This window comes from Petromyzon marinus, chromosome 21 (genome assembly GCF_048934315.1).
Source record: "Petromyzon marinus isolate PM22_M1 ecotype Great Lakes invasive population chromosome 21, UKy_Petmar_22M1.pri1.0, whole genome shotgun sequence".
NCBI lineage: Eukaryota > Metazoa > Chordata > Hyperoartia > Petromyzontiformes > Petromyzontidae > Petromyzon > Petromyzon marinus.
This window is the reverse complement of record NC_133687.1, coordinates 10,096,004-10,118,942: the sequence shown is the minus strand read 5'-3', so window position 1 is coordinate 10,118,942 and position 22,939 is coordinate 10,096,004. Positions and strand designations below refer to the sequence as shown.

The 22,939-nt window shown below is 48.0% G+C and overlaps 1 protein-coding gene across 1 annotated transcript in view; it reads right to left on the bottom strand.

The window, feature by feature from the left end:
* Window positions 1-522: 522 nt before the first annotated feature.
* The window catches only part of LOC116944646 (epidermal growth factor receptor kinase substrate 8-like), a 51,936-nt gene continuing 29,519 nt past the window's right edge, over window positions 523-22,939 (bottom strand). Inside the window, exons 12-22 of the mRNA XM_076068543.1 lie at window positions 21,738-21,812; window positions 21,072-21,220; window positions 20,035-20,326; window positions 19,196-19,233; window positions 10,571-10,667; window positions 9,666-9,752; window positions 8,967-9,030; window positions 8,183-8,218; window positions 6,835-7,012; window positions 6,208-6,340; window positions 523-5,470 (exon numbers count right to left, since the gene is read on the bottom strand). Of these exons, the coding sequence (XP_075924658.1) occupies window positions 5,411-5,470; window positions 6,208-6,340; window positions 6,835-7,012; window positions 8,183-8,218; window positions 8,967-9,030; window positions 9,666-9,752; window positions 10,571-10,667; window positions 19,196-19,233; window positions 20,035-20,326; window positions 21,072-21,220; window positions 21,738-21,812 (1,209 nt within the window). The 3' untranslated portion in view covers window positions 523-5,410. The remainder of the gene's footprint in view (window positions 5,471-6,207; window positions 6,341-6,834; window positions 7,013-8,182; window positions 8,219-8,966; window positions 9,031-9,665; window positions 9,753-10,570; window positions 10,668-19,195; window positions 19,234-20,034; window positions 20,327-21,071; window positions 21,221-21,737; window positions 21,813-22,939) is intronic.

The window sequence follows — 22,939 nt, the reverse complement described above, 5'->3', positions numbered from 1 at the left end:
TTCACCACTCCATCTCCTCGGTGGACATCCTTCCCAAACGTGTTCAACCGCTTGACTTAGTACTCCGTTATTATCCTTGCCCCCCATCGACCCACCTTCATTACAATGGAGCTTCGAAGTGAGACATCCACTGGTGAGCAGCAGGAGTGTCCCGAGTTGCGGGAAGATCTGAACGTCAGAATATTAGGGCTCCTCGGCCGTCGACGGGAAGCAATCCTGATGCACCGATCAACGCAGATGTCAACCTCGTGAGATGGACAGCGGACAGGACGACGATGGGACACTTTCGTTGTCGAGGTGACGAGGCTTGAGTGCCTGTAGACTCGAGCAGCGCCACTCGATTGGGTGAACCACGGCAGTCAGGTGCCCGGCAAGGGGCGAGCGTTCCCTTCACCAACCCGGCATGGTGAAGTATGGCCAAAACCCTCCGCTGCATAACCAATGCACTGGGGTTAACCCCAAGGTTAACCCCGAGGTTAACCTGGTGTGATGTCAAACACGCTCACAAAGCAGGCCACCAAGTGAAGATTCAATTCTGTGTTTTAATGCGACGTGAAACAAACCGGAATTGAACTTTATTGTGCTGTTATTTTGTGAGACACGAACGGCCGTTCTAATTCTCTGCCCATGCCCTTATTGTGTATGCGTGCATTCAAATATCAAAACATTCCTATACCAGGGATAAGCAGTGCTTACAACTACAATTTTTTCACTGCGAACCAATCCCAACCAATTGTTGCGTGTGTGTCTGTTTAAAGCTGGGCCCACGCTCGAGCGATGAGTTGTGAATCTCCTCGCAAGCCGAGATCATCACCCACAACCGCTTTGTCCACATCTGAGTGGGTAGTTGCGCAACGAGGAAATAAAGCCACCCTGGTCAGGGATTGCAGCGATAAAAAATAGCAAATGAAATACGTGGCCACAAATTGCCGAGCTGATAGATTACTTTAAAGTAGAGTCTCTCTACTGTCAGCAACTGGTTGCGCAACTGCTCCCAACCGCTTGCAATGACGTCAACAAAAGAGCGATTCGGTTGCCTGCAACCACGTTGCACAACTTATGGCTTTAAGAATTCGAAACGCACATATATTTTTTAGTTTTTTATGCGAAATGAATTCCAACTTCATTTCAATTCTTTCTGTACATTTAATAAGCAGTGTTTTTTACGATTCATTTGTGTGCAGCCCATTACAATCAAATCTCACTGCACTGGAGAAGACGGTTTAAATCATGGGTGGCTGGCACGGATTTCAAACCCAAAATCTCAGTGGCGTTGGCTGTCGCTCTGACATGGCCATTGATGAGAGTCCCCCCCAAGAGCCACTCAGCCACCTCGTATCGCGATAAATAAAGACAAAGCGGGCACACTACATTTGAACAAATTGCGCACGCGTTAAGACATATGGCTTGAAAGCGCTGGATAATTACCGCATCTCGGCTCCGCATCCGGCAACATATTTGTTTCTCTATACATATGCAGCAATCACTGAAGCAAATAATCACAGCTGCTCTACATGTTTAAAGGAAGACCGCGACCCGCAAACATAATTGGGAGCCATTTGACTCGATGAGAACATTAATTTCGATCAGCGGCAATGGGGCATTATTTTCTCGATTCACTGCTCAAATTCCGGCTCCCCGGTTTGTTGTTGTTGTCACCATCGGCGAGTTTCAAATTCCTGCTCCCGTGTGTCAAGCCCCCTCAATTGGCCAACGTGTTGATCGATGATTCCACTCGGCTCTATCCTGGTTCGCGTTGCTTCCTTTTCACTTTCGCTTTGCATCTCACTTTTAGAGTTCACAGTTCCGCAAACACTTGTCACAAACATTTTACATCGATCGTTAAGCAACATGCTTTCATAACCGATTACAATGGTCCATATTCATATATGGGCCAATATTCTTGTCGCTAACCCTCCACCAAACCGACAATATTGCCACGATTACAAAGATATTATTATTCACACCTGGCCAATGTATTCTCTCTCTCCGGTGGTTTAAGATTTTTCACGACCGAATGCAACATCGGCGTACGATGGCGTTTCGCTCCTTGATTTCTGAGTTCACGGTCTGATGACGCTCCCAAGCAGTTGGAGCGAAAAGCCGCCTGTGAAATAATATCGTTGTCAATGTGAAAATCTTTGTCCGGTGGTGGAGCACTAATGACAAGAATATTGGCAAAAATTACCACGTGGCCTAAAACCCAAGAACAAACGTGGATCACTTTACAACTGAGATTGAAAGCGTTGTGCATGTATGTTGAATTTCTTTCACACCGTACGTAGCCAACCATGCTATGTGTGTGGGGGAAGGACAACAATGCATTAGCTGTGTTCGTCTGCCTGTAGAGGGAGGTCAGGATAACGCTCGTAAAGGTTACACGACATAAATGTAATGTTAGCGTAAACTAGCTTTACTATTCGGGGAAACCTGACAAAATTGATCAAAAGGTTGCGCTGTGTGACATCATCTCGTTGTGCGGCTCGGAAGGTAACATTATTCTTTGCCAATTAAATACTTCCGAGGCCAAACATGCACGTGAGAAAAGGGATTATGGAAGCCATGCGCGATGATTTTTCTTGTGCTTTTTCTCTACGATTGCGATTCTAAATGCTACTTTCCACCCGTGAGTGATTCGCCTTGAATGCAATATTAACAAACAGTGCCCCCCGTCCCCCCCCCACCAATAGCCACCTCTGCTTTATCTACACCAGTCCCAGCCAGTTTTAGCACTGCGAGAGACCGCAGTCACACGGGACCACACACAGACTGCTTTTCCACATCCGACAATCGGCGAGGAGTGGCAATGTCGAACGAGGTTTGACTCAAGGAACCAGCCTGAGCTTAAACGGCACCCTGAGTCCATCGAAGAATGTAAGCCCCCTTAAGGGAGAATCGTGGGTCTAACCTGAAGACAGTTGTCATCAGGGGATCCCCTCTCGGCGAAAATAAAAAAAAATCTACAGCTGAACATTGGATCGTGCAAGGCTCTTTAAGATGTTGGTGCATGTGTAAGCGTCCAATATGCACAAATCATTGTTCCTAATTTCAAAATGGGCCCGTCAAGTATCTTGTCTTTGTATGTTTTTTGTGTTACCTTCATAATAGAAGTTTTTTTTGGTTGGACCACGAAAATATAAATATTGTTAAATCCGCCATCACCCGACACAGCCAATTAGTAGGGTTTGTCACGTAAACAAAACATGCCAATTCGTTACGAGTACAGCACACTGGTGTGTTGGAGAGTAAACCCACAACATTTACCATTCGAGTTCTGCTGTTGTACTACTTTTGTACTACTTTTTGTTATGCGATCTAACCCAAAAACCCCTTATGGATAATATTGGCCGCGAAAGTCTACTACATGTTAAACTGTGTGTTACCTCTTGACTTAAAGCTTTCGTGACTGCAGGAATTAATATTCTTTGGGTCTTTTGGTAAAGTCACGTAGATAGGTTCAAATAAAATAACAAAAAACTACGACGTTTCGATCGCAACACAAGTGGTCGTCTTCAGGAAAAGAGGGGTTTATCTTCCAAAGGCAAACTGTAGATAAGGGTTTGAAATGGGCGTAGCCCAAATGTGAGCAGCCAATGTTAATGCAAGTGGTGGTTAATGCGGTGGGCTCACACGAAATTGATTTCTCTAAGACGAAGGTACTTTGCAAGCCCACTCTCTATCAACAAAGATTCGTTCATGAAGCCATCCACATATATAGACACAGACACAATTTGAAACGAGAAAATTGATACAAACTGAGCAATCATTGGAAGGACGTAATCAACCAGTTTAAATCATAACTGGCTGTGATGTTCCCACCCTACCACCTTCCAATGTTAGTTGTGGTTTACGCCCATTTCACAAGCTTCACACCAACACAGTCATTTCGCGCGCAGACCCCTCCGTTGCGGCTCTGCGATTTCTCATTAACACGCTAATCTGTCATTAGCATGCTAATCTGTCATTAACAAGCTAATCTCTCGTTAACATGCTAATTTTCACCTGGCAGCCCTTTGATTGGTGGAAAACCAACCACCGTCGGGTTGGCTGCCCACCACTTGCTTTAACATTGGCTGCTAACATTTGGGCTACACCCATTTCAAACCCTTATAAATAGTTTGCCTTTGGAAGCTAACCCCCCCCCCCCCCTTTTGCTGATGACGACCGCTTGTGTTGCGATTGAAACGTCGTAGTTTTTTTGTTATTTTTTTGAACCTATCTACATGATCTTGATTTGAAGCTATCTACATGATTTTACCAAAAGACACAGAATGTGTGTTACCTGTTGGACACCCCTCACCTCTGTGGTGCATCTGTCAAATCAGTTAAAACTGTGGAAGTTCACTGTATTTATACATTTTTGGCACCCCTCGCAGCCTTGCGCGTGTTATCCGGCCATCCTGATCACCCACGCCCTAATGCCATTCGCACAGAACATGTGTTTGGCTCAAGGAGACGTTCAGCTATTGCGCACGAACACATCCGACCACATAGGTTGTTAAAAAAATCGAGGATCTACACTTTACCGGACCACAAAACAGCAAAACCCTTGCCCATCACGGGGCGGGGGGGGTTTATGTTTTTAAAGTGGCTGCAATCAGCAAATCCACAATCCGCAAACTCAGAGGCATCAATGGTTTCACGGTTCGCAATACGGCACCCACACCCCCCTGCTTTGGTTTTACGCTGCCCTACAATGACCCGACCCATTAAACAGGAAGCATTTTGAGTGTAAAATATACTTTGTAGTGTTAGAATATAACTTTTACGGTAAATGTATAGAATGATTTGGTTTTAAATGTAGTATACAAGACTGTACACGTAGTATCCGTGCACAGTGCTGTGCAATACAGGAAGAAAAATCGATAGTGGCTGAACCTTGCTGCCTCCTCTTGACTGGAGGCTGGGAACACCGCGTGGCCTGGCACCCGCGACATGCCACTTGGGAGACAAGATGGAGACAAGATGGAGACAAGATGGAGGCAAGATGGCGCCGCGCGTGTTCTTCCGCGGCAGCGTCATCGCGAGCAGCGCAGTTACGACGAGACACAGGGGCGCGATCGACGAACTCTGTACCTCAACAGGTCTGGCGCGCAGTTGCAAAACCGCGATAGCTAAACCTGCGAGACGGAAGGATTTGCTGTACTCGATGTCGCCAATCGACCAACTGCAGTATAACGGGCAGTTGGCGTAATGAGTGAAATGTGCTTTCCTTGACTGGGATTTAAACCCATTTCATTTGCTTTACAAGATAGGCGTGCTCATCACTGTACCGGGATGAAACTTGTAACAGGGAAGGTTTGTGGATGCGGAACGTTGGGTTCTGGGTGGTCTTTAAGGTGTAAGAGTTTGGAGGCCCGGTAGAGTCATGGTGACCGAAATGTTTTCTCTTGGAATGATGGGTTTGCAGCTAATTGTACTTCTGCATCATGAGCATCCGCCTCCCCAGGTCGTCGCTGAAATTCTGGTCCTGAGCGAAAACACAAACATGATCCAACATGAAAACTCACAGCACGTCACGAGTTCGTCACCCGGTACGGCGCGCTGGATTGCAATCCCAGCGTGCCCACTGTTACATGACGGCACCATCCATGGCTACCGGGTAGCTGTGGGCATCATCGGTGTGTAGGTGGGTGGCTGTGGGTATTTGGCGTGTAGCTGTGGGTGTTGTTGTGGTGCGTTTACGAGCCTCGCCGTGGCCGGCGGTGGTTGCACGCCACAGTGGCTAGGAGATGTTAACTATCTTGCCTGGTATACAGGAGGTCGTTGGTTCAATCCTGACCCTGACGCATGCTGTATTTTTCGAGTTTGTGTCTCTCTCATCATCATCACAGTGGCTAGGAGGTGTTAACTACCTCGCCTGGTATACAGGAGGTCGTGGGTTCGATCCCGACCCTGACGCCTGCTGCTGTATATTTGGAGTATGCGTATATCTCTCTCCCATGGTTGCGTGGATTTTTCTCCGCGGTCCTCCGGTTTTTCCCTCCACATTTAGAATCAACATCGCGTGTTTCGAGTATTTGGCTGCTGCTATCGATAAGCCGCTTCGTTGACCTATCATTTGTGATCGCCAGGTTGCTCAGTGGGCTTTACCTGGTTAAAATGAAAATTGTTGAGTTTTATTGTGGTGGAGATGGTGCACGCGAGCCCTATCGCTTGGTAAGGATGGAGGGCGGGGGGGAGGGGGGGATCGTTGTGCCCACTCACCCAGCTGTGAGGTCTGTACTGGTCCAGGCGGCTGTAGAGCTGAGCTCCCTCCTCAGGGCAGACTACCATCATGTAATCGCGTGACATCGCAAACAGCTGATCCCCATTGATGCCAGTCAGGTGGGCCTGAGTCCTGTATACCCACAACAAATACGAAGATCCCCCAATATAGCCTTAACACACTGTTGGGACAAGTGCTGTTAGTTTGTTGTCCTTCCTCGCACCTCCGATTAGCACAGTTGGCTGCGTATGATGCGAAAGAAGTTCAATGTACATTCATACAAGGCTGGCATGGCACACAAGGGGTGGTTGGCTAGCACCATGCCCGGCCGTCTCTGTCTCCCTGGCGCTGATGTTTACACACTGCACCAGGGAATCAATTAACTCCGAGTCGACCTAGGGAAGACCCAGCATCAGTTCAGACATTCGTCCCTGGTGTTGGCCGTGAGCGGGAACCGAACTCGGGTCGCTGGGTTCGTAGAGCAGTACGTTAACCACTGCATTACACGCTCGTTTCATAGTTTAAAACCCAGGACAGGGGGTGGGTAACGCCAAGCGCCCTTTGGCCTTTTTCCAGCTCTGACGTTTGACGCGGGAGGTGGTGGCGGAAGTTTGTTCGCGACCCACCGATGGTGGTAGCCCTGCGTGCTGAGCCACAGCTGAACGTCGGCCGGCTGCGAGTGGATCGAGATCTCGGACAAGGAATCCCGGGTCACGTGGGTCGCGTGGCTCGCGGGCGGCTTGGCTGCCAGCATGAGCCGGTTCTGCAGCTCGATCGTGAGGAGGTCCATCTGTGTGGTGCGGCCTGGAGAGTGAGGGGGGGAGCAAACGTGAGACACAGAACACACGCAGAGAGAGGGAGAGAGAGATGGGAGGGGTAGGTGAAGAGAGAGATGGTGACTCAGAGAGAGATACGTGCTTGTGAAGAAACTTTTTTTAAATATTTTTTTTTATTATTTGCCAGGTAAAGCTTACTGAGCCGTTAGCTCTTTATCAGAAGCGACCTGGTCACAAATGATAGCTCAACGAAGTGACTTATCATCTGGAACTTTAAAGCAGCCAAATACTCTAAACGCATGCTAATTCTGAATGTGGAGGGAAAAACTGGAGGTCCCAGAGACAAACCCACGCGAGCACTGGGAGAGAGAGAGAGAGACATGCAAGCTCAAATATACAGCAGGCGTCAGGATCGGGATCTAACCCACGACCTCCATACCTGGCGAGCGAGACAACGTCGAGCCACTGCGGCATCACTGAATGCCATGAGTAAAGCCACAACGTTGCTCATACCAAATGTACGATGGGTCGCCGTGCGGTAGCTAGTTGACTACATTCGTTGTGTTGTCTGACTGTGCGCTGCTCAGATCGAGAGAGAGACTCTCTCTCTCTCGACAAGAGCACCACATGAAGGTCATGCCATCTTGCTCCCTCTCGATATACTCAAATAATTTTGTAAATCTTCACTTTGCCATTCGAAAGAAGACGTCAGAACAAGTAAAGCCATTGGTGATGTAGCAACTGGTCGTTTGTTATTATTTATTGGTCATGTTTCAGATTTTTTTTTGCCGGAAATAAAATAACTCGCTGATCGATTCTGAGTGACTGAGACACCAAGAGAGATAGCGACAGAAATAGACAGCGTTACATTGCTGAGCGCGTCACGTGCGATGTGTCTAGGATATATTCACCGAACCTTCTCTCATGCCGGTCATCGTCGATCTGAGGCGACGGCCAACAACAACAACGTCCTGTCTGGCCATTGCAGGTGGCTGCCTCTTTCAGACAGCCTCGCTGACCATGCCCCACGCACCCTCCGCAACTGAGCCAGCGGTTCGATTCGGAGTTCCACCACGGCTGACGAGCACAGCCCCCCCCCTCCACCCCCCCTCCAAGACTCAAAATGCCAGGGCACCTAGCAAACAAACGGCGTAAAACGGTGCCTGAATGTTCACCGATTTTATGTTTGAATACTTACGGTCGAATGGGTCTTTTCTTCGTTCAGGCTCGCTGTCTGTCGTCGGAAGGACGGGACGGGCATTAGTTTCTGCTGCCGACCACGCAGTGCGCAGCACGGCAATTTATGACGCTATCACGCTAAAGCCGTGTTTCTATGCCTCTCTCAACGTCCGCATTCCTCAGCGGCGGGCAAATTGAGATCAACGTTTTCACCCACGGTGGGCAAGGCGAGTGGTGAGACAGGGGCCTCGGCTTCGCCACGAACACTGATGCCACCCTCTGCCACTAGTTCCTCATTAGCGAAAACAGTGGCAATGCCACGTGACTCATGCCCCATGCGACCCAGACGTCAAACCCCAACGAGACTTCTAAATTAAAAACTAATTTCTTTAACACTCTTGTTCGCTATGTATAAAACAAGTTCAACGTACATACACACATACTACGGTGAGCACGACTCACTCCACGGTGCATTTAATAAAACTCAGCACATTGGTCAAGAACACTGTGGCCTTTAAAGGAAGGGTGTGTAGTAGACGATGTTTTGGGCAGTGGCCCTTATTCAGAGTATGTAACATTTCTCTCGTAGCACAAAATATTAGTGCTAGATATAGCGGGAGTGGTGGTGGTTGTGGTTATGGTGGGTCTTAGTGGTGATGGTGGTGATGGAGATATTAGAGATGTTGATGGTATTGATGGTGGTAGTGGTGGTTGATGGTGGTAGTGCTGATAGCAGCGATAGAGGTCGCGGTAGTGGTCGTGGTGGTAGTGATGGTAAAGGTAGTGGTGATGGTGGTGCTCACAGGTTGCGTTGTCATCAAAGAAGTGCCTATCCAGTCCGGCGGAATGGGGGCTTCTGCCTTTCCTCTGCAATGAGATAATCATCATTATCATAATCATTATTCAATACCAATACCTGCCATTCACCACAGCGCCTGTGCCAGGCCAGGTGCACTTTGAGGCCACGTGAAGTGTTGAAGGCTCGCTGACAGGAGGTCTCGGGACAGATCATCATCACCACTACCAGCATCATTATCACAATCAGCACAATCATCACCATCATCATCATCTTTATCATCATCATCATCAACAACCACCATCATCATGATTAATCCCGCCACCACCCCCACTATCACCATAAACATCATCCCCACCATAAGCATTATCGTAATACTCATCATCACTATCATCATCAATATGATCAATGTCATCGTCATTATCAACACCATTGTCATTGTGATGGTCATTATCGTCACCACCATCATCATCATCTTCATCATCATCATCAACGCTGTCACCACCACCGCCCAGTTTCAAGACCATCATAATCATTGTCACTCCATAGAAAAAATGATCACCACCACCACCACCAGTGTGAATTCGACAGCAAGTGGTCTGTGAATTAGTGACACGGGAAGTGCTGGATCGTGTGATCCATGGTCTGGCTCTGGTGACCGCAATTATAAACCTGCTCCGATCACAAGACGCCGCTGACCACTCACCAGGGGCTCGACCATGTTGCTGGGAACAAAGCCAACGGATCCGTTCTCGTTCTGCACCTTCCACCAATTGCTGCTGTCATCCAGGACCTGGGAGGAAGCACAGCGGCCAGTCACTGGAGGCGTTTGTGCAAGTCCTTATGTATGTTCATTTAACACGTAGGCTTTCGCAACCAATATCATCCATAAAATAGTTTTTTGGGTTCGATTTCCGCTCATGGCTAACAGCAGTGACGATTATCTGAACCGGTCCTGGGCCTCCCCTAGGTTGCCTCAGCCTCAAATTTGTACCTGGTGCGATGCGTGGACATCCCCTCCGAACCCACTCATGTGCCATTCCGGCATTCATAGGTGCGCGCTAACAGTACTTGCCCCAACAGTCTGTGAGAGCTATATGGGGGGGTCTCTGTATATATGTGCATGTATGTTCAGGTTACCACATACATTTCGTTGTGAGAATTGTACTTCAACTTACTGGTGAATTAACACAATAATCAGCACGTTAAACTGCTTGTACAAATTGCAATTTCATTCATGTGGCTATGTCGGGTGGTGAAGGGTCTTATGACACATCATTCCCAGATCATTACATGGTTCAACCCAAAAGTTAATTTTGAACATAATATTGTCTGCGACAACCTGCACGTTGAGCGAGTGGTATCGCGTAGAACTTTATTGCAGTTCTTGTATACCGCGCAGTTCGGATAGGTCTAGGCTGACTAAGAAATACGTCACTGGGTTTGTTCGGTGAAAAAAAGTGGCAACCCTTCCATTCGTACAAAAATGTTTTGTTGCATGGTCAGACAGATGTGCGTCAGGAGGCGTATTTTGCACCAAGAAAATGTAATCGCCTTTTTTTTTACTTTACGACGTCATTACACCACTGCCAACGCAGCGATTAGTTTTACCTCCAGAGTCTCCTCCCTGTTGATTGACAGTTCTGCGCTGCTCCGGGCCACAAAATCGTACTTTGCCTTCACGAACTTTACCAGCGGAGGCCGTGAGCTGATAAGACGCAACAGACGAAACACGCAAGATAGAATTGGACGTTACTGAATGAGTACGTGTTCGACTGCGTGAACTGAAACTTAAAACGTGTGGGTTTCCAGAGTAAGGAGGCGATGATTGCTGTGTACAGGGACTCCTCTACTGACAAACATTTGACTTACGAACTTTCAGAGATATGAACAAACCTGTCCGTATGTCCAGTTGCCTGTTCGGACCAAGAGTCCGTAAGTTCAACCGCCGCGCAATAGACGGCAGTGGTGGCATCTACATCTACAGAACGTGAAGAACCAGTGGCATCTACATCTACAGAACGTGAAGAGCCAGTGGCATCTACATCTGCAGAAGAAGAAGAACCAGTGGCATCTACATCTACAGAACGTGAAGAACCAGTGGCATCTACATCTGCAGAACGTGAAGAACCAGTGGCATCTACATCTACAGAACGTGAAGAACCAGTGTTATCTACAGAACGTGAAGAACCAGTGGCATCTACATCTGCAGAACGTGAAGAACCAGTGGCATCTACATCTACAGAACGTGAAGAACCAGTGGCATCTACATCTGCAGAATGTGAAGAACCAGTGGCATCTACATCTGCAGAACATGAAGCACCAGTGGCATCTACATCTACAGAACGTGAAGAACCAGTGTTATCTACATCTACAGAACGTGAAGAACCAGTGGCATCCACATCTACAGAAGGTGAAGAACCAGTGGCATCTACATCTGCAGAACGTGAAGAACCAGCGGTATCTACATCTACAGAACGTGAAGAACCAGTGGCATCTACATCTGCAGAACGTGAAGAACGAGTGGCATCTACATCACAGAATGTGAAGGACCAGTGGCATCTACATCTGCAGAATGTGAAGAACCATTGGCATCTACATCTACAGAACGTGAAGAACCAGTGGCATCTACATCTACAGAACGTGAAGAACCAGTGTTATCTACATCTACAGAAGGTGAAGAACCAGTGGCATCCACATCTACAGAACGTGAAGAACCAGTGGCATCTACATCTGCAGAACGTGAAGAACCAGCGGTATCTACAGCTACAGAACGTGAAGAACCAGTGGCATCTACATCTGCAGAACGTGAAGAACCAGTGGCATCTACATCTACAGAATGTGAAGGACCAGTGGCATCTACATCTACAGAACGTGAAGAACCAGTGGCATCTACATTTGCAGAACGTGAAGAACCAGTAGCATCTACATCTACAGAACGTGAAGAACCAGTGGCATCTACGGAACGTGAGGAACCAGTGGAATCTACATCTGCAGAACGTGAAGAACCAGTGGCAACTACATCTGCAGAACGTGAAGAACCAGCGGTATCCACATCTACAAAACGTGAAGAACCAGTGGCATCTACATCTGCAGAACGTGAAGAACCAGTTGCATCTACATCTACAGAATGTGAAGGACCAGTGGCATCTACATCTACAGAACGTGAAGAACCAGTGGCATCTACATTTGCAGAACGTGAAGAACCAGTAGCATCTACATCTACAGAACGTGAAGAACCAGTGGCATCTACATCTACAGAACGTGAAGAACCAGTGGAATCTACATCTGCAGAACGTGAAGAACCAGTGGCATCTACATCTGCAGAACGTGAAAAACCAGTGGCATCTACATCTACAGAACATGAAGAACCAGTGGCATCTACATCTGCAGAACGTGAAGAACCAGTGGCAGCTACATCTACAGAACGTGAAGAATCAGTGGCATCTACATCTGCAGAATGTGAAAAACCAGTGGCATCTACATCTGCAGAACTGAAGAACCAGTGGCATCTACATCTACAGAACGTGAAGAACCAGTGGCATCTACATCTACAGAACGTGAAGAACCAGTGGGATCCACATCTACAGAACGTGAAGAACCAATGGCATCTACATCTTCCGAACGTGAAGAACCAGTGGCATCTACATCTACAGAATGCGAAGGACCAGTGGCATCTACATCTACAGAACGTGAAGAACCAGTGGCATCTACATTTGCAGAACGTGATGAACCAGTAGCATCTACATCTACAGAACGTGAAGAACCAGTGGCATCTACATCTACAGAACGTGAAGAACCAGTGGAATCTACATCTGCAGAAGGTGAAGAACCAGTGGCATCTACATCTGCAGAACGTGAAGAACCAGTGGCATCTACATCTGCAGAACGTGAAGAACCAGCGGTATCCACATCTACAAAACGTGAAGAACCAGTGGCATTTACATCTACATAACGTGAAGAACCAGTGGCATCTACATCTACAGAACGTGAAAAACCAGTGGAATCTACATCTGCAGAACGTGAAGAACCAGTGGCATCTACATCTGCAGAACGTGAAGAACCAGTGGCATCTACATCTACAAAACGTGAAGAATCAGTGGAATCTACATCTACAGAACGTGAAGAACCAGTGGCATCTACATCTGCAGAACGTGAAGAACCAGTAGCATCTATATCTACAGAACGTGAAGAACCCGTGGCACTAACATCTGCAGAATGTGAAGAACCAGCGGTATCTACATCTACAGAGCGTGAAGAACCAGTGGCATCTACATCTGCAGAACGTGAAGAACCAGTGGCATCTACATCTACAGAATGTGAAGGACCAGTGGCATCTACATCTACAGAACGTGAAGAACCAATGGCATCTACATTTGCAGAACGTGAAGAACCAGTAGCATCTACATCTGCAGAACGGGAAGAACCAGTGGCATCTACATCTACAGAACGTGAAGAACGAGTGGCATCTACATCACAGAATGTGAAGGACCAGTGGCATCTACATCTGCAGAATGTGAAGAACCATTGGCATCTACATCTACAGAACGTGAAGAACCAGTGGCATCTACATCTACAGAACGTGAAGAACCAGTGTTATCTACATCTACAGAAGGTGAAGAACCAGTGGCATCCACATCTACAGAACGTGAAGAACCAGTGGCATCTACATCTGCAGAACGTGAAGAACCAGCGGTATCTACAGCTACAGAACGTGAAGAACCAGTGGCATCTACATCTGCAGAACGTGAAGAACCAGTGGCATCTACATCTACAGAATGTGAAGGACCAGTGGCATCTACATCTACAGAACGTGAAGAACCAGTGGCATCTACATTTGCAGAACGTGAAGAACCAGTAGCATCTACATCTACAGAACGTGAAGAACCAGTGGCATCTACGGAACGTGAGGAACCAGTGGAATCTACATCTGCAGAACGTGAAGAACCAGTGGCAACTACATCTGCAGAACGTGAAGAACCAGCGGTATCCACATCTACAAAACGTGAAGAACCAGTGGCATCTACATCTGCAGAACGTGAAGAACCAGTTGCATCTACATCTACAGAATGTGAAGGACCAGTGGCATCTACATCTACAGAACGTGAAGAACCAGTGGCATCTACATTTGCAGAACGTGAAGAACCAGTAGCATCTACATTTGCAGAACGTGAAGAACCAGTAGCATCTACAGAACGTGAAGAACCAGTGGCATCTACATCTACAGAACGTGAAGAACCAGTGGAATCTACATCTGCAGAACGTGAAGAACCAGTGGCATCTACATCTGCAGAACGTGAAAAACCAGTGGCATCTACATCTACAGAACATGAAGAACCAGTGGCATCTACATCTGCAGAACGTGAAGAACCAGTGGCAGCTACATCTACAGAACGTGAAGAATCAGTGGCATCTACATCTGCAGAATGTGAAAAACCAGTGGCATCTACATCTGCAGAACTGAAGAACCAGTGGCATCTACATCTACAGAACGTGAAGAACCAGTGGCATCTACATCTACAGAACGTGAAGAACCAGTGGGATCCACATCTACAGAACGTGAAGAACCAATGGCATCTACATCTTCCGAACGTGAAGAACCAGTGGCATCTACATCTACAGAATGCGAAGGACCAGTGGCATCTACATCTACAGAACGTGAAGAACCAGTGGCATCTACATTTGCAGAACGTGATGAACCAGTAGCATCTACATCTACAGAACGTGAAGAACCAGTGGCATCTACATCTACAGAACGTGAAGAACCAGTGGAATCTACATCTGCAGAAGGTGAAGAACCAGTGGCATCTACATCTGCAGAACGTGAAGAACCAGTGGCATCTACATCTGCAGAACGTGAAGAACCAGCGGTATCCACATCTACAAAACGTGAAGAACCAGTGGCATTTACATCTACATAACGTGAAGAACCAGTGGCATCTACATCTACAGAACGTGAAAAACCAGTGGAATCTACATCTGCAGAACGTGAAGAACCAGTGGCATCTACATCTGCAGAACGTGAAGAACCAGTGGCATCTACATCTACAAAACGTGAAGAATCAGTGGAATCTACATCTACAGAACGTGAAGAACCAGTGGCATCTACATCTGCAGAACGTGAAGAACCAGTAGCATCTATATCTACAGAACGTGAAGAACCCGTGGCACTAACATCTGCAGAATGTGAAGAACCAGCGGTATCTACATCTACAGAGCGTGAAGAACCAGTGGCATCTACATCTGCAGAACGTGAAGAACCAGTGGCATCTACATCTACAGAATGTGAAGGACCAGTGGCATCTACATCTACAGAACGTGAAGAACCAATGGCATCTACATTTGCAGAACGTGAAGAACCAGTAGCATCTACATCTGCAGAACGGGAAGAACCAGTGGCATCTACATCTACAGAACGTGAAGAACCAGTGGAATCTACATCTACAGAACGTGAAGAACCAATGGCATCTACATCTGCAGAACGTGAAGAACCAGTAGCATCTACATCTACAGTACGTGAAGAACCAGTGGCATCTACATCTGCAGAACGTGAAGAACCAGCGGTATCTACATCTACAGAGCGTGAAGAACCAGTGGCATCTACATCTGCAGAACGTGAAGAACCAGTGGCATCTACATCTACAGAATGTGAAGGACCAGTGGCATCTACATCTACAGAACGTGAAGAACCAGTGGCATCTACATTTGCAGAACGTGAAGAACCAGTAGCATCTACAGAACGTGAAGAACCAGTGGCATCTACATCTACAGAACGTGAAGAACCAGTGGAATCTACATCTGCAGAACGTGAAGAACCAGTGGCATCTACATCTGCAGAACGTGAAGAACCAGTGGCATCTACATCTGCAGAACGTGAAGAACCAGCGGTATCCACATGTACAAAACGTGAAGAACCAGTGGCATCTACATTTGCAGAAGGTGAAGAACCAGTGGCATCTACATGTACAGAATGTGAAGGACCAGTGCCATCTACATCTACAGAACGTGAAGAACCGGTGGCATCTACATTTGCAGATGGTGAAGAACCAGTAGCATCTACATCTACAGAACGTAAAGAAGCAGTGGCATCTACATCTACAGAACGTGAAGAACCAGTGGCATCTACATCTGCAGAACGTGAAAAACCAGTGGCATCTACATCTACAGAACGTGAAGAACCAGTGGCATCTACATCTGCAGAACGTGAAGAACCAGTGGCATATACATCTACATAACGTGAAGAACCAGTAGCATCTACATCTGCAGAACGTGAAGAACCAGTGGCATCCACATCTGCAGAAAGTGAAGAACCAGTGGCATCTACATCTACAGAACGTGAAGAACCAGTGGAATCTACATCTACAGAACGTGAAGAACCAGTGGCATCTACATCTGCAGAACGTGAAGAACCAGTGGCAGCTACATCTACAGAACGTGAAGAATCAGTGGCATCTACATCTGCAGAATGTGAAAAACCAGTGGCATCTACATCTGCAGAACTGAAGAACCAGTGGCATCTACATCTACAGAACGTGAAGAACCAGTGGCATCTACATCTACAGAACGTGAAGAACCAGTGGGATCCACATCAACAGAACGTGAAGAACCAATGGCATCTACATCTTCCGAACGTGAAGAACCAGCGGTATCTACATCTACAGAACGTGAAGAACCAGTGGCATCTACATCTGCAGAACGTGAAGAACCAGTGGCATCTACATCTACAGAATGTGAAGGACCAGTGGCATCTACATCTACAGAACGTGAAGAACCAGTGGCATCTACATTTGCAGAACGTGATGAACCAGTAGCATCTACATCTACAGAACGTGAAGAACCAGTGGCATCTACATCTACAGAACGTGAAGAACCAGTGGAATCTACATCTGCAGAAGGTGAAGAACCAGTGGCATCTACATCTGCAGAACGTGAAGAACCAGTGGCATCTACATCTGCAGAACGTGAAGAACCAGCGGTATCCACATCTACAAAACGTGAAGAACCAGTGGCATTTACATCTACATAACGTGAAGAACCAGTGGCATCTACATCTACAGAACGTGAAAAACCAGTGGAATCTACATCTGCAGAACGTGAAGAACCAGTGGCATCTACATCTGCAGAACGTGAAGAACCAGTGGCATCTACATCTACAAAACGTGAAGAATCAGTGGAATCTACATCTACAGAACGTGAAGAACCAGTGGCATCTACATCTGCAGAACGTGAAGAACCAGTAGCATCTATATCTACAGAACGTGAAGAACCCGTGGCACTAACATCTGCAGAATGTGAAGAACCAGCGGTATCTACATCTACAGAGCGTGAAGAACCAGTGGCATCTACATCTGCAGAACGTGAAGAACCAGTGGCATCTACATCTACAGAATGTGAAGGACCAGTGGCATCTACATCTACAGAACGTGAAGAACCAATGGCATCTACATTTGCAGAACGTGAAGAACCAGTAGGATCTACATCTGCAGAACGGGAAGAACCAGTGGCATCTACATCTACAGAACGTGAAGAACCAGTGGAATCTACATCTACAGAACGTGAAGAACCAATGGCATCTACATCTGCAGAACGTGAAGAACCAGTAGCATCTACATCTACAGTACGTGAAGAACCAGTGGCATCTACATCTGCAGAACGTGAAGAACCAGCGGTATCTACATCTACAGAGCGTGAAGAACCAGTGGCATCTACATCTGCAGAACGTGAAGAACCAGTGGCATCTACATCTACAGAATGTGAAGGACCAGTGGCATCTACATCTACAGAACGTGAAGAACCAGTGGCATCTACATTTGCAGAACGTGAAGAACCAGTAGCATCTACAGAACGTGAAGAACCAGTGGCATCTACATCTACAGAACGTGAAGAACCAGTGGAATCTACATCTGCAGAACGTGAAGAACCAGTGGCATCTACATCTGCAGAACGTGAAGAACCAGTGGCATCTACATCTGCAGAACGTGAAGAACCAGCGGTATCCACATGTACAAAACATGAAGAACCAGTGGCATCTACATTTGCAGAAGGTGAAGAACCAGTGGCATCTACATGTACAGAATGTGAAGGACCAGTGCCATCTACATCTACAGAACGTGAAGAACCGGTGGCATCTACATTTGCAGATGGTGAAGAACCAGTAGCATCTACATCTACAGAACGTAAAGAAGCAGTGGCATCTACATCTACAGAACGTGAAGAACCAGTGGCATCTACATCTGCAGAACGTGAAAAACCAGTGGCATCTACATCTACAGAACGTGAAGAACCAGTGGCATCTACATCTGCAGAACGTGAAGAACCAGTGGCATATACATCTACATAACGTGAAGAACCAGTAGCATCTACATCTGCAGAACGTGAAGAACCAGTGGCATCTACATCTACAGAACGTGAAGAACCAGTGGAATCTACATCTGCAGAACGTGAAGAACCAGTGGCATCCACATCTGCAGAAAGTGAAGAACCAGTGGCATCTACATCTACAGAACGTGAAGAACCAGTGGAATCTACATCTACAGAACGTGAAGAACCAGTGGCATCTACATCTGCAGAACGTGAAGAACCAGTAGCATCTACATCTACAGAACGTGAAGAACCAGTGGCATCTACATCTACAGAAGGTGAAGAACCAGTGGCATCTACATCTACAGGAGATTATACAACTTTTAAAGCCATTCCCGGTGTTTAGTGTACATGCCGTACAACATGTTTGGAATCGAAAGGAGTAAAGTTGGACTTACGAACAAATCGACTTACGAACAGACCTCTGGAACCTAACTTGTTCATAGGTAGAGGAGTCCCTGTACTGTAATTTTAAAAGGGTGTTTTTTCACATTTGGCACATTTGGACCGCGACGAGTGATGTCACGGGATCTTTTACGTCCACTTTAAAGCCGATAGCCCGTAGTTTATGATCGATACGTTTGCATCATTATTATTTGGGGCTGGCAATGGATTCGGATTGAGAACCTCCGCAGCAATCGGCAAAGGCCCTGCCGCTGGGCCGCTGTCACAGTCCTGCTGGGGCCGTTCTCCAACACGGGGTGATGCACTGCTCTCTGCGATGGTTTCCGAACGGGACGCTCATGTCTCAGGAAATGACACCGGTAGGACGGTCGGAATGAAATTGAGAAAAAACGCGACGAGTAACAAAAAAGTTGGACTTGAAGGTTGGCTTCTGAGGTGACAAGGCCTTGGTGGTGGGGGAGTTGGACGTACGGTTGTGGCGGAGAAGCTGCAATGCCTGGGTTCAGCCTCTGAAAAAACACAAAGCAAACTCTTCATCAGCATCATTATCAGCTATAATTATAATTAAGAATGATGCAAATAATCGGCAGCATCTTTATTGGTTTGGGCGCAGTTTTCAATCATACAACAACCACCATTCGCCACTAAGTGGCGGTGATGTCACCACGGCACTTGTACCAGGCTAAGTGCACTTTTTCTTTCAACATATGCATACATATCGCCTTGCACAGACTGTTGGGGCAAGTATTGTTAGTGAGCACCTATGAAGGTCAGCATGGCACACGAGGGAGTGATGTGACCAGCACCACTCCCGGCCGCCTTAGTCTCCCCAGTGCTGATGTCTACACACCGCACCAGGTACTTATTTAAAGCTGAGTCGACCCAGTGGAGGCCCAGGACTGGTTCAGATATTCCGGTCATGAGCAGGAGTCGAACTCTGGTCGCTGGGTTCGTAGCGTGGCACGCTAACCGCTACACCACCGCTCCCCATACACGCACAAATACAAATACAAAGCAAAGATCCCCCACATAGCCTCAACAGACTGTTGGGGCAAGTGCTGTTAGCGAGCACCTATGAAAATACACACACATACACGCTTGCACACCCACACGAACACATCTCTATATGCACCGATATTTTCTCCCTGCAGCAGCGGATGCGGGAAAAAAAACCTACCTGGTGCCACCTGACCCGCGCTGGGGCCGGCTCGGCACGGGCCCTGGCATTGCTCGAGTTAGCGCAGTGGGAAAAACGACCCCCCCCCCGCCACCCCCGGCCTCCATCGTCATCGTCTCTCTCCTGCACTCACCTCCCCGCGATCCAGCGACCCCGACTTGTGGGCGACGGCGTGCGACGCCACTGCCGCCGCCTCTGGCGGCTCCGCGGGCGCGGGTTGCGCCGGCGGCGGGTGTGCCGGCGGCGGGTGTGCCGGCGGCGGGTGCCCTTGCGACGGATACGCCGTGGGGGGGTGCGCCGTGGAGGGCGATGGAGGTATGTGCTGCCCCGGCGTTGGCTGCGCTGGGAAGCCGAGCTGGTTCCCGATCGGTTCCTTGAGTCGGGGCGTGTAGGGGCTCGACTTCCAGCCCTTTGGCCACTCGGACCTGTGCGTGATAACGGGGCGGTACCGCGCGGGGGTTAGCGCGCCTCGCCTGCCGAATAGCCGAGGCTCCCGTGGACATTCTGCATACCTATGGCAACTGACGAGATCTCAGGATTGGATGCGTCAGTGTTATTGCCACGTGACAGGGTAGGTGAGAAGTGAGACGCCGGACGAATCCGGCCAACTGAGTTGCGATTCGTGGCCACAGCGAACATCAGTCATGGGTGATAGCAGAACCAATCCCGGTCCTCCCCACGGGCAACTCAGCCTTAAATGAGTAAATATGTGTAACGTCATTGCCTTTGCCGTCAGTACTTATTGATCATTGCAATTGAAATAGGTCGTCCAAAATTACGTATATCCAAGGCCTGATTTCGGATTGTGTGTACAATGTGTATATGTATACATGTGTGCATGTGTGTGGAGGGAGCAGTAGTGTAATGGTTGGCAACCCGAGTTCGATTCCCACTCACGACCAGCACCAGTGACGATTATCTGAACCGATCCTGGGCCTCCCCTAGGTCGACTCAGCCTCAAATGAGTACCTGGTGCAGTGTGTACAAATCGCTACTGGGTAGATAATGGCGGCCGGGCGTGGTGCTGGCCACCGAACCCCCTCGTGTGCCGTGCCGGCTTTCATTGGTGCTCACAAACAGCACTTGCCCCAAAAGCCTCTGAAGGCTATATGGGGGATCTTTGTCTTTGTGTGTTTGTGTGTGCACTTCGACAAAGGTAAAGGGCCTCACTCCGGCTTAGTCCAGGCATCTCCCAGGTTGTTCCAAAGCACCTTCTCCTGCGAAGTGAGGGTCGCCTTCATAAACTCCACCGTGATCTTCGACAGAGGAGGTGACAAGATTGTCCGTCCCACATCTGGCCCTCCAGACATCAATACCATCTGCAGCAGCATCATCGACCATCATCAACAGTCATCGTCACCATCTTAATAATAATCACCTCCATGAGTTCTATTACCACCACTGCCACAACTATAATCATCACCAACATAATCATCATCAATACCACTGCCATCACAATAACACACTCACGCGCACTCACACCATGGGCTCTCAGCATATTCCCGGCTCAGCTCAGGATTGAGCCGCTCAGGTGATTTTAAAGACGCACGAGCGGCTCAGCTGTGGCCTGCCTCAGGCTCAGTTCATGGAGATCCTGAAGCCTGGCTGGTACCGTGCTTTGAGCCGGCTCAGATTAAGCGTAGCTTTGAGCCGTGGCTCACTTGAGTCAGACCCAAGCATGAGGCCTGGCTGGGACCGTGCTTGGAGCCGGCTCAGGTTAGGCGTGGCTTTGAGCCGTGGCTCACTTGAGCCAGATCCAAGCATGAGCCGGGTAGTGACATAGAACTCTGGCCTCAGCCCTTGGGCACACTCATTCACAAACGCTATCAATCTCACCATTTGCAGCGGCCTCATGAGGTGATGGAGCATGTCGTTGGCGGGAGGATTTTTCAGTTGAAGCTTCATATCCGACTGCAAGATCAAACCAATGAAACAAAGCAACCAAGGCGTGAGATGCCAGGACACGCATCTTAAATTTTTATTTTTAGTTTACCAGTAAGGCCCACTGAGTTATATATATTTCTTTCAGGAGCGACCTGGCCATAAATGATAGCCCAACGAAGTGGCTTATTACGTGTAAAGTTATAGCAGCCAAATACTCTAAACGCATATTGATTCTAAGTGTGGAGGGAAAAACCTGAGGACCCGGAGAAAAATCCACGCAACCACGGGGAGAACTTACAAACTCCAAATATACAGGCATCAGGATTTTGATCGAACCCAGAACCTCCTGTACACCAGGCAAAGTAGTTAACATCTCACCACCGTGGCATCTTACCATGGTAAGTGTGCCACGCGTGGTGGCGTGTGCCGGTAATCTGCCAACGGTGTGGTTCGGGGTGACGGATAGTGATGGATTTCGCAAGTCACTTGGTCAGTTTATTTTGGGTAAGGCCTGTTGAGCTGAGGCGCTCTACTCTCAACGGCGACCAGGTCAAAGCGGCAAGTAGGTCGCACGGGGGGTTTACGGGGGACAGAGCCATAATGGCCTCGTGAGGTTGGCATGGGCCCTCTCGTGAACGAAGTGGAGCCCCCTGCATTTCGCTCCTGTACATTTCTACGTGATAAGCCGCTCTTGTTGAGCTATCGTTTGTGATAGCAAGGTCGCTTCTGGAAAAATAAGTCAATACCTCAGTGGGCTTTACCTGGTAAGAAAAAAAATAGTTCAGTTTTATTTGTATGTTTTTTTAAAGTGATTTGTTTATCTTTCGTATACTTTGCACTCCTATTGTATTTATGTACTGTTTGTTCGAATATTCTGACCCGCCCCTATTGGACATCTGTGAAAAAGAGCTTCTTAGCTCATCGGGTTCAGTTTAAATAAATATACTGATTCCGATTCTGAAATATTCTCTCTCCTTGCGCCTCCGCGTGCCGATAGCGCCTCTCCTCCCAACGACGGCATGTCTCGGTGGCGCGTGAGCAGGACGCGTGACACACCACCCACCGATCGGAGCCACTCCGGCTGCAGAACTCGACATCGTCGCCCCTCCCGAGTTCACTGGCAAAATGCCAACGTTGCGTTGAAAGCATGGCGA